This window comes from Sander vitreus, chromosome 19 (genome assembly GCF_031162955.1).
Source record: "Sander vitreus isolate 19-12246 chromosome 19, sanVit1, whole genome shotgun sequence".
In the NCBI taxonomy this organism is placed as follows: domain Eukaryota; kingdom Metazoa; phylum Chordata; class Actinopteri; order Perciformes; family Percidae; genus Sander; species Sander vitreus.
The window spans coordinates 3,551,171-3,569,633 of record NC_135873.1 but is presented as its reverse complement, the minus strand read 5'-3'; the positions used below and the strand labels follow the sequence as shown (position 1 = coordinate 3,569,633).

The 18,463-nt window shown below is 40.5% G+C and overlaps 1 protein-coding gene across 3 annotated transcripts in view; it reads left to right on the top strand.

Moving 5' to 3' along the window:
• LOC144534276 (phosphatidylinositol-binding clathrin assembly protein) overlaps positions 1-18,463 on the top strand; it is an 88,706-nt gene that overhangs the window by 60,089 nt on the left and 10,154 nt on the right. For 2 of the 3 annotated variants that reach the window (XM_078276112.1, XM_078276111.1), the window contains exons 12-16: positions 645-745; positions 2,962-3,072; positions 12,716-12,856; positions 13,284-13,314; positions 13,788-13,920. In XM_078276112.1, coding sequence (XP_078132238.1) covers positions 645-745; positions 2,962-3,072; positions 12,716-12,856; positions 13,284-13,314; positions 13,788-13,920 — 517 coding nt within the window. The remainder of the gene's footprint in view (positions 1-644; positions 746-2,961; positions 3,073-12,715; positions 12,857-13,283; positions 13,315-13,787; positions 13,921-18,463) is intronic. The other variant, XM_078276113.1, reaches the window with a different exon arrangement.

The following is an 18,463-nucleotide window of genomic DNA, read 5'->3' as shown; positions in this document are numbered from 1 at the left end:
GTTGTGGTTATCTTAAATTGAGGAAAGGGGAAACTGACAGCTAGAATGGTGAACATGCAAATCAATACATATGTATTTAAGTGTCCCGTATGCAAACAAAAATAAATCCTTGTATCACACCGTCCAGCTGTAACAGTTACAGTAAGACTATTTGATCTTCATATGAGAACAGAATTTATACTCAACGTTCGCACACTGTAACACGCTGTGAATTTAATACTCCTAACTGTTTTATTGCTCCATGGAAGTTTTTACAGCCCTTCGGAGAGAGAGGATTAATCTTTATCTGTGACAAACGAACATTTTTAGTGGTGACTCTAGCTATTTGTGCGTGATTGATTAAATATGAATGATCTCCATCTGTCCTTCCATACCTCTATTCTGTTTCTATTCATCTCTCGCTGATTTATTCACTTGATTTATTTCCTTTCTTCATCTCTCTGTTCTTTATTTTCCTCTCCCCACCATTTCTTCTTTTTCTTTTTCCCCATTTTCTCTCACTTTTTCTCACTTCTTTCTCTATCCTACCCTTTTCTGTCTTTCTCCTTCTTACTCTCTCACTATCCCGCTTTCCTTCTCTCTCTCTCTCTCTCTCTCTCTCTCTCTCTCTCTCTCTCTCTCTCTCTCCCTCTTTCGCCCCCCAGTGTGCCCAATCTGAACAGTGACCTGTTTGATCTTCAGCCGGCCTTCATCCCTGCTGTGCAGAGCACTCCTTCAATCTCCACCGCCAACAGTGCTTGGGGAGGTACGCTACACACACGCGCACACACACACACACACACACACACACACACACACACACACACACACACCCCTACCTGTAGAGTCAGGTGTAGAGAAACTGCACAGACAAGCATCTGCATTCACACATATATGAAGGCACAGACATAAAAATAAGACAGACACCTGCCTACATGCACACACAATTTAAGTCTGAACAGAAAGTCAGTATGTCGTCGTTCAAAGTGTGTTTGTCCTTCTGGGGATATTCCCCCTTCTGGCCAGTCATTCACATGTCTGCCCATCTGTCGAGCCATTCATTTGTCTTTTTATGTAAACCATCCATCCACCCATCATCATTTCCTCCTCTACTTCAGAAACTAGTTGCATTACCCAGCCGGTGTCTTGTGTAGAGCCACGGTTAAACAAGGTTCGGGTGCAGGGGTTTACATTGTAAATGCTTGCAGTACTTTTGGAATAATGAATCCTGTAACCATGCTTGCAGTACTTTTGGAATAATGAATCCTGTAACCAATGTGAGCAGCTCGGGGAAATGTCAGCTGAGTTTCAACCACCCCCTCTCCTCGTTTTCCTGTTTGTCAGTGTGGAAAATGTGGCTGCGGCAGAAATGCTGAGCAACAGCACTGACTTTCACATATTAGCTTTGCTGTATAGTATATTCCCCCTTCTATTTCTGACATTTCAGCTCAAAATCAGCAAATCAAAAAGGAGCACAAAGATGCATCTGGAAGCACTGTTAGTGCAGAGTATTACAGGCTTCATGACAAGAGGATTAAACGCAAGCCATTTATAAAGAGTTTGGCCAGACTTCAGAGTCAGAGCTACGTCTTAGCTCAAGTATCAGCCCCTTACGCTATCAGTGGCTCTGACACAGGAGCTGAGATAATGATCCCCTATGCTTTTCTCAAAAACGACACAAAGGATACTTACGTCAGTAAACACCCAAGGCTGTACACGTCAGAAACACTGATGAAGTGTTCAGTCTGACAGGAGCAAGGATAAAGTATTTTAAGTTATTAAAATAGTTTGCCATTTTGGGAAAGGAATTTGCTTTCTGGCAGCGAGTTGGACGAGAAGATTGATTTGACTATCATGTAGCTACAGCTAGTTAGCCTAGCTTAGCTCAAAGACTGAAAATGGGGTGAAAACAGCTAGCCTGGCTCCATCCAAAAAAACTAACAGTATTTTACCTAGCAGGTCTGTAACAGCTCACAAATGAACACGTTTTACCTGGGCTTGTTTAATTCATACAAATGCTAAAGTGGAAAATTACATTTCACCATTTTTCCTGAGGTTCTGCGCCAGGCTATGTCTTGGTTCTAAGCATTTGCCAGGTAACTTGCAGGGACTGGTCAAGAAATAGTTAGTTTTCATACGAATCAAACAAACAATATGTTAATTGGTGAGCTTTAGAGGTGCAGGTAGGTGGATTGTTGGACAGAGCTGGGCTAGCCGTTTTCCCCACCTGTTTAAAGTCTTTGTGCTAAGCTAAGCTAATTGGCTGCTAGCTGTAGTTTCATATTACAGATACAGATATGAAAGTGGTATAAATTTTCATCTAACTCTCGGCCAGAAAGCCAATCAAGCATGGAGATGCTAGTTGGGTCACATAGGAAAGTGGTGATTCTTATACACAAACTACTATATTATAAATTACTATTCCATCTTCTATATGCCATGTTTAATCGCTATCAATTCTAGATCATCTTTATGAATCACTGTTATGTTTCCTGAAAGCTTAGTTGTAACAATAGACATTGTGGTGGACTGCCTGTCTTTGAGAATTTTGTGGTGTACATTCTTCTTTCGTGGACTCCACAAAGACAACTGCTCTCTGAGGCTTCAAGCCCTAATCCCCAACAGGGATGTGGATGGAGACAAAAAAAACAAAAGGTGCATCAGTGGATTTTCTCATTCACAGGCTTAACTCTCCTCTGAAAGCCTGACATTCCCGGCAGCCTACACAGAATCCCAAGTTACTAAGCAACAACAATGGCAGTACGCTGGAGACTAATGTCCATGTTCCTAATCTAATGGGATTAGTTTAGCGGGAGGTGGAGGAATCCTTACTAGTGCAAAGCCATGACTTCCATTCAAGCCAAATCACAATTTGATGTATATATCTACAGTTATTTCAAAGCAGATAGTCCAACAGTTATCTCATGCAGCTTAAACACTCAAACAGGGTTTTAATCAGTCGCATTTAACTGCATCCCTCAGGAATGGAGAACCAGCCTCTGCAGCAGACCACCGCAGCCATGACTGTAGATTTCGATGCTGTGTTTGGGAATAATGCCACGCCCAGTAACAGCGGCCCACAACCTGCAGCCGGTAAAGCCAGCTCTGTCTGACTGTCCAGACAAAGCCAGACTGACAACTAAAACCTTTTGACTTTGCTGGCAGCACAAGCGCAGCATTTAACTAACCCTCTGACTAGCTCCAGACTGTAGACTTGTGGTTGTTCCTGCTACTGGGAGGGTGTTTGTAGCTTTTATTTAGCTCCGTCACATAGCCTGTTGTTTAAGCTCTTACATGTAGTCTCTAATACTGTAATGACAGTAACCCTAACTCCTCTAGAACACAAGTTCACAACCCAGAGATTAGGGATCAGTTAACAGTTGGATTTTCAAGTAACTTGAGAAGAAAAAAAATACCTAAAATCTTTGCTTTTTCGCTATAACAGGAGATAATCTGAAATAAATAGGCAACATAGTAAAAAAACAAACACTTGTAGGTATTTATTAAATGTTTAACCCCTAAAAAACTCAGCTAATTTGCTTCTTCAGGACTGTGTGAGTGTAATTTGATCCGATTTGATCTGAACAAACGGTAGCAACCCGACAGCTATGATCAAGATTTTTACTTTTTACTTTTATTTTTACTTAGATATTGCTAAATCCTGATAGGTGCATGGAAATTTGTGACATCACAGTTTTACATCAGAGCCCTGCTCACAAGAAAAGCACAGAAAAAAACAGCATAGACAAAATGAACTCTTGTGTAATAACCAACACTGTTCTAAAAAAATATCCATTACTAACAGTAAGAAGCTGTTTAAGAAAATCTATTTTCAGGGCCTTAAAGGGGTGATAGAATGCAAAACCGATTTTACCTTGTCATAGTTGAATAATGACAGTTTAGTGGGTAACTAGGACATACATAGAACCTCAAAATCCCATTGACACCTCTTTCCTCTGCAAATCTCACAATTTGAAACTGCCTCTGAAAACGGGCAAATCTCAACGAGCCGCCTAGTTGACGTCAACTCGGCGGCTCCTCCTCATTTGGCTCTAGTCTCTATCTTTGTCACGCCCAAACATTTACATAGGCTACACCACTGATCTGAGGTCAGCTTAGTCTTCTGAATAGGTCGCGCAGATCTCAGAAATTGTATACATTGTTCATCTGCTATTTTACCACTAAATTCTCTTCTGAGACTTTTTTATGCGAGAAATCAACTATGTAGAGGTCAAATATGGGCCGTTTTACGAAAATTGATGTCTAATTGCAAATTTTGTCCGACTGTGTGTCGGAGTTCAGTGGCCGGTGCTGCCTATGTTGCTGCCTCGCCGCCCGACCTGCCTTCCTTCACAGACCCCGGCCTGCTGTGAGGAAGATGGAGCTCCGTCACGGCTGGACGGCACTCCATACCCGCGCAAAGTCACCGTTTTTTGGGTTAATTGACTACCAAACACCGCAGCCCTGACAGCTCCAGGGCCTGCAGCTCCCCTCTTCCTGCTAAATGGCCGGTGTGAGTGAGTGAGAGCGCGGTCAGCGAGCTTGTTACGCCAGCAATCTCTTACCACAGGTTCCAGTTAATCTTATAATGCGAGTCTCATTGATAGAGCCTGTGGCTGGATGGAGCTCTATCAATGAGAGCTAGCTAGCCTCTTCTTTGAATTCCTCTGGAATTCACAAAAATGCATTAAGTTGAAATCGGACACCATTGTTAGCTTTATAAGACCTTGGGGTAGATGTTTATATAAGTGGCGTGATGAAATTGAAACTGTAAATATACTCTAATTAAGCCGAAAATGAAGCTAACTAGCTGTGATCTGTACACATAGGATTGAAGGGACAGTCGCAGCTAACGAAACCCCTAATGTTCACTAAAATGCATTAAATTGAAATCGGACACCAGTGTTAGCTTTATAAGACCTTGGGGTAGATGTTATATAAGTGGCGTGACGAAATTCAAACTGTAAATATAGCTACTCTAGTTATGCCGGCAGCTGGCAGCCAGCTCCGTGGAGCTCCACGGAGCCCCGAGTATTCCAGTAGTCCAGTACCCAGGGAAACGGTGACTTTCACTGGGTATGGAGGTTGCCGCTTTCTCGTCAGACTGTGTGGAGCTCCTAGCTAAAGTCCGACATGTCTTACCAAATTTGCAATTAGCCATCAATTTTCGTAAAACGGCCCATATTTGAGCTTTATATAGTTGATTTCTCGCTTAAAAAAGTCTCAGAAGTGAATTTAATAACAAACTAGCCCGACAAACAATGTATAACTTTGCAGTGTCTGAAATATGAGACCTGCTGTCTCGTCTCCAATGTGTTTCTATGGGGTTCGCTCAAAACAATCAGCGCGGAGCTCATCTAAATATTCATGAGCATACCATATTTGGAAGAAAAGCTCTTGTTCCAAATAGAGCCATATTCACAGGGTAGTTAAGGGCCTAATAAAATAGCATTCGGGCAATTTCACCCCAACCAATGTTACAAACCCTATTAGGAGACCTTAAGGAACAGTGTAAAATACCCTATATAATCATTCTATCACCCCTTTTAAAGGATTATCAGTTCTTCTTTTCTTTTTTATTAATTGAACCAAAAGTTAACTGATCCCAGTCCTGATTTTCCTCAGTAACTGGTCTTTTCTTTCAGGGTTCCTAAACAGGTCTGCAAATTCTACAAATATGAAACAAATCTTTTCCAGATCATGAAGCTACAGAAAACTAGTTAAATACTATTGTTAGGTATTTTTATGTTGCACATCCTGTCAGTATTATCAGTCATAAAATCATCCAGAAAATGGAAAGGCATAGTTGTCATTATTTCCTGTAAAGTTTTAACATACGTCATTTAATCGGCAACCAAATTGGAAAAAGAATAACTTCTCAAAGTCTTGAATGGAATAGGTGATGTGTAGGAACCCTCTCTCCAGCTACTTCAGCTTCTCTTGCTGTGGTTTCCCGCCTGTTATGGTAACAGCTTCAGACTGATGACTCTTAAGTGTTGCAGGTCTGGCACTTTGGCTCAGAGCCCTCTTATTGGCTTACTTTCTTTTAACCTCTCAGCAACAACTGACACAATCAATCTCTGTACTTCTCAACCCTTTCGGTTCCCAAGACGCTCCTGCAAAGCATATCATTTTAAGGCAGGGCGAGTTATCGACAGCTCAAAAGAAGGCACAGCAGATAAGAGCGACTACCTGCAGAGGTCGTCTAAAGACGGTTTTCATCATAAAGGGAGAAAGGAGTTCAGAAAGAGTTGCAGGTTTAAACTGCAAGATTTCAAAGAAAGTTACGCAAGTTTTATTTGTAATTAATATCAAGGATAAGTTGTGTTTTTTATTATATTTTTTTTTTTCTCGTGGTCAATAAATTGTATGAAAAGACCAGACCCAAAGGATTGTCTTTGTAGCCAAAGCCTTATATAGCTAATTCCTATATGTCAGTTACACAAAACTATTAAAAGCCACACTGTTATGTGGCACTCATACTGTCAGTATGAGTGCCACATATGGGCTAGGCTTGTCAGAAAGTATTGAGAGATTTTAGTTTGTTTTTTTCGTGGTTTTTCTTAGCAATGACATTTTTTTTTAATATTGACAGAATTATCCCCCAAATGTCAGTGGAAAGCTTCGTTAAAAATGGCAATACTTTATCCCAGAATAATTTGTTATCACTGGTTTACATAATCATTGATATAGAATATTAATTTGTCGTTATTTCAATCAATCAAACTTTATTTGTATAGCTTCTTTCATACAGGTTAGTGAAGTTTAAAGTCAGTGCAAGTGTAGACCGTAAAAACAACAAAAAAAGACAAAAACAATTGAACAATGAACCAATGCAGGCTAGACAATAAAAAGAATGAAAATGTAATAAAATAGATGTTAAAGCTATAACAGTAATAGTAGTAAAACACAATGAAATAAAACCAGAATAAAGAACTAGATTAAAAAGACGAAACAACTATACAAACTATAACAATGAAATAGAACAAGATAGATTTAAAAGCTATAATAATAAAATATTTAAATAAAAGTTCAACTAAAAACAAGATATAATTGATTAAAATGACAAAACAAATCATTTATATTAATAATAATAATACAATAAATAATATACCAGTAATTGATCAATATGTGGACATTCTTTGTCCAAACTGAGGTCTCACTCCTCTCACTATTCTAGGTTCAAACTTGTTTCCTAACTTTATCTAGCCGAGTGTATTTTCACAGCGCCGCCGCCCATCAATTAGCATTACTGGAAATTTGCCAGGATTAATCAGCCAGCTGTTTCACACCAGCGGTGGCTGCACATGCCGTTCAAATCTGTATGACTCAATCGAAATAGTATCATCTTTCAGAGCAAGATCACTAATTATACATCTGGAAAATCTTCCAAATGGACTCTGTAGCTATTTTATCAATTTTCTGGCAGAAAGCACAACTTTTTTTTTGTCATCATTATTATGAGTAATAGTTGCATTTGTACAGCTGTATCATTGCTTCTTCAAACATTTGCCAGATAAAGCTGTTTTGTTTTTCAAATGTTTAAAGAGTCCATAGTGCAGATTCTTTTTCGAAGCCGCAGATTTTTTTCCTGGCTCGCTCTAATCTGTTTTAACCCCGTCAAACTCTTCTCTCTGCTCATGGAGGCTTGTGGCTCCAGTGTGCTGCCTGGTTCTGGCTTTGGACAGACTATCTTCCTTCTAATAATAGAGCCTGTGTTGAAGCTGCAACTACAACTAGCAATACACCATCTGGGCAACTGGCAGCATCTCACAAAAAATCCCTGTGTGTGCAGCTACTGTACTGCATGTCTGTTTCCTTTTGTGTGTGTGCACATGCATTGCATCTCTATATGTGTCCACATGTGTCTTTATATGTTAGTGTTTGTAACTGTGTGTCTGCATCTGTTTGCACGTCATCTGTCAATTTGCTCCATCCCATCTGTCTGCTACTGCTGGTCTGTTTTGTTGTTGTTCACACCGTTCACACCCTCCTCCCTACCTCCCTCCCTCCCCTCCCCTCTTCTCCCTCCCTGCCTCCACTTATTTCATCTCTCCCTCTATCTTTGCCTCGTATCCCCATCACACTTCAAAAGGCAAGAATCACCCAGGCAACTCCTTTCCATCTGCTCTCCTCCTCCTCTTTTCTCTCCCTCCTTACAATTCAAAGTCCTTTCTCATTCATCTGTCTCTACAAAGTCTGTATTCTTTATCCAAATTTTCTTTTGTCCACTTTTAACTGCTATCTTGTTCGGAGAGTTTGAGGCATAGTTGCTCCGTTTTATATTGAGATTTTATGTTTTAAAGACGATGCACAATTCACATTTGTGTTACTGAAGCTTACATGTTTTGTGATGTCTTTATGATGTGATCTCAATTTTCCATCATTCATATTTGTTTTCTCCCTGCAATGATTTTTTCCTTAGTTTTTTTTTTAACACAGACTCAGGGATGCAGTTTTGCTTCCGTTTTAAGTGGGAAATTGCTGCAGCTTTTAACTGTATTTGAGCAATCAGTAGTCATCGAAAGGAGAAGCCTGCTTTTGTCTACTCTGTCTGAAATCAACGACTCATTGTTTAAAAATATTTCTAGTAGTAAATCTGCCCACAAACTGCATATTTACCGTGCGAGAACGGAAAGCTTAACAGGCATTGCAGCAGTAACTAAAGGGAGGGGGTTGAGCTTAGTAAACGGACAGTTCTTTGTCTTAAAATAAACAGAACAAAAAGGTCATTAATTAAGGTTTCAACAACAACATAAGTTTCAAAATCTGTCACTGTCACAGCCGCTGCTGTACAAGCTGAGAATACTCTTCTTCCTTCATATTAGGGCTGAATTGACTCCTCAAGAACTGTCTCCGCAAAAATGAGCCAGCTACAGAAGCTTGGAATATAGCGACATGGGGCACTGAATTTGATGAATTTACTGTTTATCATACCACAAATGAGACAAGAATTAGCGCGCCCCACGGTCCCTCCGCCTAATTTTTGTGCTGCTAGGAGACTACTACTTCACCAAGATGACCTTCAGTTAGAAAATATCCAGAAACCCAGAATGTATTATGGCACTTCAATGCACTAAATGGGTTTATTTTGACAGACAATACTACTGCATGCAGTTTAAGCAATACACATTTTCTAAAAAGGGAAACCAATTAGTTGTTTATTTTAGGAGACCTGTCTTATTTTCTCTTTTGTATATTTACTATTGCTCTTTAACAAAGCAAAAGTATTCCTTATCCGATAATCCAACTAAATAGTAGTAAATAACAGATTTCTCCCTTCCAGTGTTTTGGAATTGAACCCTTCGACATGGCTTTACTTCCTCGCTTCCTTTTTTATCTTAAACTCTATTGACTGTCAAATCCTCTGCTGAAACACCTAAGCTAACACTGATAGCATTATCCTCCCAGTTCAATACAACGCTGTGTGTGTGTGTGTGTGTGTGTGTGTGTGTGTGTGTGTGTGTGTGTGTGTGTGTGTGTGTGTGTGTGTGTGTGAGATCTACTGAGAGAGCTTGTTGTGACCCCCCTTATCTCTGCTTCTCTTCTATTGCTCTCTTGGTTCAATTTAATTCAGTGGGCTGACACGGTGGTTTAAGAAACAAAAAATCACCCACATTTCCAAAGTGTTTTATCACAGTGACAACAATGGAAATGCCGACAATGGGAGAGAAATTACAGTCAAGAGAATAAAAAAAAAAAAAAAAAGTGGTTGCTTTTTCACTCACTTCATTTCCCCTCTTCTCTTTAACTTTCTCTGTATGCTTCTCCTCCTCTCCCTCCTGTTCTCTCATCTGCTAAGCTAGCAGGAAAAGTGTTTTCTGAATCTCTTGTGTCAGCACCACTGTCAGACCTGCACACCGCTTCCTAACTAAATATTATTCCTCCCCTTTTTTCCCCCCCACCATCAGTTGCTTCTCTCTTTTTTTTTTTCCTCCTTCTCTGTTTTTTGCAGGGACGCTCTATGTTTACAGCAGTTGTCTTGCATTCACATCTTGCTCGTTCCTTTTTTTTCCAGCTTTGTATTGTCGCCTTGCTGCTGACTTCATTTTATTTCTGCCACTTGGCTTCATGTATTGGTTTGTAACCCCTAATGGTTACTGGATAAAGTGAGGAAACAATAATGCAATACAGCATACAATTATGGAAGAAATTGACATCACCATGAGGTTGCGCTTTCATTTTCTCTTAAAAAATTCCTTTTTCTACTACTCGCCATGTTTACCACGCCTCCCACCAAATACACGCACATACAAACACACAGTCGCATCTCCAGGTTTCTACCGGCAGAGTTATACTGAGCCATTAGCAACATGAGTGCTGACATGGGGAGTTGTTAACAGGCACTTACACACACTTTTGCACACCAACACAGGAAATTACTCTATCATTTGCACCTACCGGCCATGGAAAGTCAGTTTACACACTCTCTCTAATACACAAACGCACACATGTTCCAAACTAATCACTGTTGGGAGTGTGTACATGACAGCTACAAACAGATAAATCAATCATCTAGAACAAGTGCTGTAAGCTACTGAGTCAGGGATTATAGGCTGGCTGCTGATAGAATGAGGCTGCTACATGACAGTAATAAAAGAGTAAAGTCTGGAATCTTTGCCCATGTAGGTAAATGCTAAAAATAGAGCAGGGATATTTCAATTAACAGCAGGGCCAGCAAAGCTGTGCTTTCTTAATGTGAACTATCACATTAAGAAAGCACAGCTCAGCAATATTCTCAGATCAAAACTGTCCAGCGCTGCTTCATTAAAGCGGTCGAATCGTGAGTGAACATTTTGGAAAATTAGGCTGAAAATTGAGTCGGCTCTCATTAGATTCAGTATTAAATGCCTTTTGAAATCAGTTGCTTCTGCTCTTAAAAAAAAAACACTTCTCAATTTAAATATTTACATCTGTAGTAGGAACGACTGGGCTTTGGATTGACTGCCACAAACAGGGTAGGGAAGTCAGAAAATACTAAGACATTGTTGGGTTTGGTGTTTTTGTGGGATTGGTTGACTTTCTTCACCTCCAGCATGAGTTTCCACTCACTGTTTTTCAGATTTCTGCTGCTACAGTTTGATTACCCAACTGACCACTCTCTAAGCCCCGCCCCATCTTACTTAACGTTGTGTATATGCAGTCTACTGTTGCAGATTTAGCACTCGAAAGTCTTTGTAATTTGTAAGGAACACAAGCAGGCTACTTCTTTCTAGTCCACGACTACTGATTTTCGGTTGTGTCTAGATGGTAACCCTAGAATTGTGAAAACTCTTGCGAGACACGCTGCCCGACAACCTATCCTTAACCTAACCTTAACGGTCTAACCTGAACCATCGAGATAAAGTTCGGTTCCTAACTTTAACCATCTTGCGAGAGTTTCGCAAATCTTGGTTTACCATGGTTAAGGCAGCTACACACCGGGCCGATAATCGGCCGTTGGAGAGTCTGGCGAGGTCGGCGACTCGAGTCTGTTCGGTGTGTTCCATGCCGTCGTCCATCCGAGGTGCTGTCGGCCTTCATTTTAGCCGACCTGACATGCTCATTCGGAGACAGGGCAGTCGGGACTCCCCGGAAATGGCGAGCGGAATGAGCGTGACTAGAGTCTCTCAAAATCTGACGAACATCTTTTAAACTGACCTTTGTCGATCTGAAATGACGACAGATTCAGCAACTGCATGGCCTATTTCTCGCTTAAAATGTTTTCAGAAACACGTTTCAGTGAACTATTTTAGTACAATATGAGATCGTGTTCTGAACGAGCCGCCATGACAGTCTGTCTTTGAATTTCTGGAGAAACCAGACCTAGTGACGCGTTCGTCCAATCAGCTGCCGGTTTTCATTTTTTGGGCGACAATACAGATTAGCGCCGCCTGCTGTTATGGAGACGTATTACATCTCGTCGCTTTGGTGTGTTCCGAGGCACTTTTTTGACCAACTCGGGGAGACTGATCAGTCCAACTGCCTTTTCTGCCGATGGTCGGCCGTCTGGTCTGTGTGTAACTGCCTTTAGACACAACCTTGACTTTCCTGTTGCTAGCTAGCTATTAAAGATAACGTTAGCCCCATGAGTTGGTTAAAATCCTTTAGTTTGGTTACAAAAGAAACTGATTTTAGATTAGGAGTAACCAATGTGTTTGGTGAACATTGTGCCATCTCGAGCTGCGGAGTATAAAGTTCTCCAAATCTTTTAATGTGCAGGAAATAGACGCTAACTTTACCTTACACTCTGATGTAGTAACATCCAGGGCCAGATTTTTATACAGTAGGGGATGTAGTATCGTTAACGGGGCTTTTTTTAATGTATCGGTAACTCAACAAAATAATGTAGTCACCTAATAAAATGCTTCTTGGAAGTATTGCTTGATTACTGCTTAGTTCCTTAGACTTTTACGGTTTTTGAAAGACCGCCAAACTCTTTAAACGCTGAGTATCTTTCTTACTACATCCCCATGCACACTGTTTCAATATAAGAGACAATCCAAAGCTTGACAGGCCTGTCGTGCCTAGTTACGGTTGCTAAGATATAATTGGGCAATCACTGTTTGGGATGGGGATTATTTTATAATCTGATATGTTTGTACGTAATTGCTTTTCTCTCTGTCTATGTGCCTGTGTGGTGTACTAACCCCTACTCCTTCAATGTGATGTTGTTACCAGCCTGTCTTAACAAAAATGTTTTTTTAAATCATTATTTTTCAGCTCATTTACATGTATGAGTTAATTTCTACTTCAGGTTTTGATGCTCTAGGAGACCTGTTGAAGCCTACAATGCCCACACACACTGCACCTCTTCCTCCTCCTCAAATGGCCATCCATCCTGGAGGGAAGCTGCTAGCCAACGACCTCGACTCCTCTCTGGCTAACCTCGTGGGCAGTGAGTGTCGAGATACATGTGCACATGCAGCTGAATGTGTCCACAAAGGGGTGGGGGGGACAACACTTAACCAGTCACAGTATTTTAATGGTTGAACAATTATGTAATCGACCGAAAAACCTGGCCTTGAATGCATGCATACACACATCTACACAAGACCTTTTCCTTTTCACATGGCAACATTTCTTTCTTCCCTTTATCCTCTTTTTAAAAAGGAATCATTAAGTCAATCAAACCTCTCTTCAAGAATAAATTCAATCAAACACATCTGAATGTTGCAAACTAGTAAAAAGATGATGTAAGAGAGCAAAGATGAAGTAAAATCGGAGAGAAAAACGGCATCAAATGCAGAAATACCGGCCTCCCTGTCTATTATTTACTCTTAACTATGATCACTCAGTTTCTCTGTGTTTCTATCCCTCCTCAGATCTGCAGTTTGGTGGGACCCCAGCCAAGAAGTAAGTGTCTTGAGTTGTGATGATACCTTTTAGTGTTGTGCTTGTAGTCTAGGCTGGAGGATTTATCCACTAACTCAACAAATACACCTCACTGTTATACTTATCTCAAATGTTGCCAGCATCCCTGCCTATAGTCTGCCATCATATAACTTCTACTACTTAAAGTCAAAAAGTATTCCGTTGCTTTTAGCTGCTTAGGTTTCTGACAAAGTGCTTCTGTAGAGTGTTAGAGGCAAAAAGACTGCTGTACACGGATTCACATTCATGTTTCTGCTGTACGTGAGTCTTTAAAATTCATGATGTGCCTCACAGGGAAAATAAAAAAATAAAAGAACAAAGACAAAAACAATCTTCAAGTAAATCGAACAAATCTACAATTCTAATTCTTGTTTAGAATTGGCCTCAGGTTTGATAAGTGAAAATGTGTAATACAAAAAAAGCTTTGTTTTGTTGCTCTGCTCGTCACTCTCCAGGCCAGACATGCAGTGGAACCAGTCTGGAGAGAAGAAGCTGACGGGAGGCCACAACTGGCAGAATAAGACTATGTCAACCACACAGTGGGGCCCGGCGCCTATGGCCCCGCAGCCCATGCCTGTACAACACATGGTAAGGAGATAGAAACACGCACTGAACATGCAGACACACAAATACAAAGACAAGGTGTCATGTGGTGCAGTGATTGTACAACCTGAGAGTTTACCCTAAAGAAATCCATCAAGGTGTCTTAAAGTCCTGCAAAAAATCTTAAAGGATGATTCCAGATTATTACAACTTGGAACGTTTTTCTGTAGTTTAGGCCATCATTCCTATCAGTGATAATAACATTGAACTAACCATGTTAATTGCTGAAATCTGCAACATTACTAGAAAATTGGCAGGTAAACTTAATTGGAAGAGAAAATGAAGTCCCAGTTTACATACCGCCTAACTGGTGCAACTTTGACCTATAGATTTTTCCTGTGCAAAGAAGTATTATTAGCAACATTTTGGGTGTGCTCACTTTTAGTTTTTCCTTTAAATAAACCGGTTCAGATAATCTGGGTTAGGCTTCTTTACAGTCCGTCTAATTGTCTGAATGCTAATGTTTTTTGCCCGTGTGACATTCCAAGATCTCCCAAATAATGGCCAAAACTACGAAAATGAGAGCCAAGTTGTAACAGACCACAATTGTCCATAATTAGGATGCATCAAGGTGTCTGTAAGTCCTGGAAGTGTCTTAAAAAGTGTTTAATGGGCGAGATTCTGGCTCTTTACTAAATTAACTGTTTAATTACATTTTAAAAGTGTTTCTGTTCTAGCTTCTTATTGTATTAAAGGAATAGTTTGTCATTTTAGGAAATATGCTTTTTCGCTTTCTTGACTAGAGTTGGATAAGAAGATCAATAACACTAATGTCTTACAATTAAACATAAGGCTACAGCCAGCAGCAACTAAGCTTAGCATAAAGACTTGAAAACGGGGGAAACAGCTAGCCTGTCTCTGAACAAAGGTAACAAAAAACACCTACCAGCACCTTCGAACGCTTACTAATTAACACATTATATCAGTACAAAAAAACATTTCACTAAGAAGGGGGTTGTTACATGCCAGCAGCTATTGGCTGCAGCTAGTTATCTGAGCTCAGCATAAAGATTCTAGCATGGATCTGACAAAATCTTCCTTCCAGACATGAGAGTGGTATTAATCTTTTCATCTAACACTCTACAGTAAAGCCACAACTATTCCTTTAAAGGCATACTATGTAACTTTTCCCGTATCGGTCCCCCTACAGGTTGTCTCCTGTAGGGGGACCGAAGAGGGAAAAGTTACATGCCTTTAACAGTGTAGCTGCCCACAACATAGCGTTTTCATTAGTAAAAGTATTCAGTTTGGATCTTCATTCCATTTATCTAAATGTAACTTGCAGGCACTTCGCTGATAAAATATGTTGCACCCACTGAATGCTGGACTTGTCGTGTGCACGTGAATGTTTTGTACCTTGTTTTTGTGTTGGTGTATGTGAGCGTATTGGATTGGTACAGTATATAGCTGTGTGTGCGTGTGTGTGTGTGTGTGTGTGTTGAACTTGGCAGCCCCTGATCGTCTTCCTGATCTCTGGACAGCAGTTTCTGGCTGACGAGGACAAACTGTCACTAACCCTCCGCTTCCTCTCTTTCTCCTTTTCCCCCCAATATCTATCTTTTTTTATTCTCTCTCTCTCTCTCTCTCTCTCTCTCTCTCTCTTGTTGGTCCTTTTCTTCTTTCTTTCCCCCTTCACCCCTGCTGTCATTCCCCCCCATCTCTCCTTCCTGTCCTGCTCATCCTCTTCATGCGTTTCGTCCTTTGGTTTTTGCACCGTCATCCACTCGTCTTCCTTCCCGTCTTCGCTTGTTTTATCGGGTCTTTTGTTTTGCGTTATCATCTGCTCGTCCTGTTTTTGCCACACTGCATTTGACATCTGCCCGTCCACGTTTTTACCCCTCATTGAAATTTGCTTTATTTGTTTCTGTTGGTTTTCCATCTTTTCCTACATTGTGGTTCTAACCTTTTTTCTCTTATTTTACTATCCACTTTCTTTTTCTCATTCATCCATGTTCTTCTCACATAACCTCACTTCCTCTGTCACAACATCATCCTCTTCCTATTTCTTTATTTCTTTTCTTTCTCATTCTCACCTTCTCTTGGTCTCTACCTCGTCATACCTTTTTTGCTTCTCTTTCATCATCTTCTCATTTTCTTGGATTCTCTGTTCCACTCTCACGTCACTTTCTCTCGTCCTCTACCATCTCCTGTGTCTGTTTCCCTCCCTCTCCATCTTTCTCTCTGTCTGTCTTCTTCTCTGTCTTTTGTCCCTTTTCCTTGTTGCGTCCTGATGCAGAATGGAATGTTCTATACTAGTTATGTAAGTACTTATCCCTGTTTAGTAAGACAGGTCTTAATGGCTTCTCAATGACTCCTTTAATGTGCTTCCAACCTGCCTCTCGCTGTCTCCCTCTTTATCTCTTTCTCTGTCCCCTCTTTCATTTTTGTGTTCTTTGCAGACACTTCTTTTAAAAAAAAAAAATGTTGTTCCTGCCGCAATTTCCGCAAATAACCCTCTCACCTCGGCTCTGTTCTGCAGGCTAATGACCTGCGCTTGTTATGTTATAAGCTCTAAGTGGGGCGCCCAGATAGCTCAGTTGGTAGAGCGGGCACCCATATATAGAGGTTTACTCCTCAACGCAGTGGGCCCAGGTTTGACTCTGACCTGCGGCCCTTTGTTGCATGTCATTCCCCCTCTCTCTCCCCTTTCATGTCTTCAGCTGTCCTGTCTAAATAAAGGGCAAAAATGGCCCAAAAAATTATCTTAAAAAAAAAGAAGAAAAAAAAAGTAAGCTCTAAGTGAACTGTCAGAAAGATGGCACTACTTTTCGCCTCCTTCCGTACTGCTTCATTTTCAATGGTCAAGCCTTTTGTTTGTCCCTTGTACATCTTATTGAGAGGATAAGTCTGGTTATATTCTCTAGTTTTCTTATTGTCAACAGATCATATTTTAAAAGACAAAAAAACATGCAACATTGCCTGTGGATTCAAAGCCTAATATACATTTGTGCCATTACACAAATTTACGTTTGTCTAAAAACTATTTTAAAAAACATCACTGATCGTTGCTGTTGCAGTCAGCGACATGTTTCTCATTGCAATACAATAAACCCACACTGCTGTTTAAACTGCAGTTGAAAATAGTCCCTGACAAATTAGCCATTCTACTATATTTTAAATATTGATATCTGTATTGGAAAGGAATGGACTTAGGATTGAGTGCCACAGACAACACATTGTTGGGTTTGGTGATTTTGTGGGATTTGTTGACTTTAAGAAAATTAAAGAACTTAATAAATACTACTGGTACTTAATAAGTACCCATATGTGCCAGTCTGATCTATGGGGATTAACAGAGTAGCACAATAAAAGAACAAAGCCATTGTTTTCTCAGCGAAACAGACTAAAATTTAATTTCCCTCCTATATGGTACAACACAAAAGTCGTAGATTGTGTGGTCAGCAGTGAGCTGAATCCTGCCTTCAACGTACATTTAGCAAGACAAGCAAACAAACAAAATGCAGCAGCTTTTACCATGTACAAATAAAGCAAAATAGTGGGGAAATATAGACACGTTTTAAAAACCGCAAATGTAACCTCTGTAAGCCGTCGCATGATAAATAAGTCATAGCGGCATGTGGCTGTAATATATATAAGACATCACAGGTAGCAGAGCAGCAAATAAGAAGGGTGTCATGCATGATAAGTAAAACTCCCACATCTGAGGTTCCCGGCAAAAGGGCAAAGTTCCAACGGTCTGTGCTTGCTTGATACTTAAAATGCCAGCCAGAAATCCTGCAAAGCCTTTACCTGCTTTATCCTTCATTTAACCATGCAGGTCATGTAGGGTCAGAACTTTGCAGAGAAAGCATAGAAAGAAGAGAGTTGCCTTTCGAGTGATATGGCAAAGGGAATAGCAAAAGTTCAGCTCTGAGACACGCGAGAAGTCGGGATTAAAGTCGTAGAGAAAAGACAGATTTAAATAAAAACAGATGCACAGGTAGGAAGGGAGGGATAGAAACCACAGGAGAGAGGTTGAGCATAAAAAGACGGAGATAAAAACAGATGAATGTAAAGCATGATGCATTGAGGGCTGACAGCTGGGCTGAAAAACAGATGGACAAAAGTACCGATAAAGAAGGTGCAGTGGTGCATAAACGGCGTCTCACCTGCTCTATTTTTCTCTCAGACGTCTTCTTGTCATGTTTAAAAAATAAAATAAAGTGATGCCCCCTCTCGTTTTGCACAAGACAGAGACCAGTCAAACTCGGAGACAGATGGTTTGCTAACTAAAGCGTGGTTCAGGTGCAGATGAAAGTCAGTTTAATCTTTAATGATAGTTTTAAATACCAAGCCACTAGTGTATTACTAAGTGAGCAATAAACTTATCTGATAAGAGTCTCTTGGGTGGAATTGGATTCATGTTCTTACCTGTCTGGCTGCTGGCCATCTCTGCTGCTGAGATCAAATTGATCAATGATTATGATCAACTTTCACAGCCTGCTCCCTGGGGGCAGGAATTAAAAGCGGATGCCTGATCAATCACATAGATTACCTCCTAAGATCAGTTCACTGGTTCACCTGACCC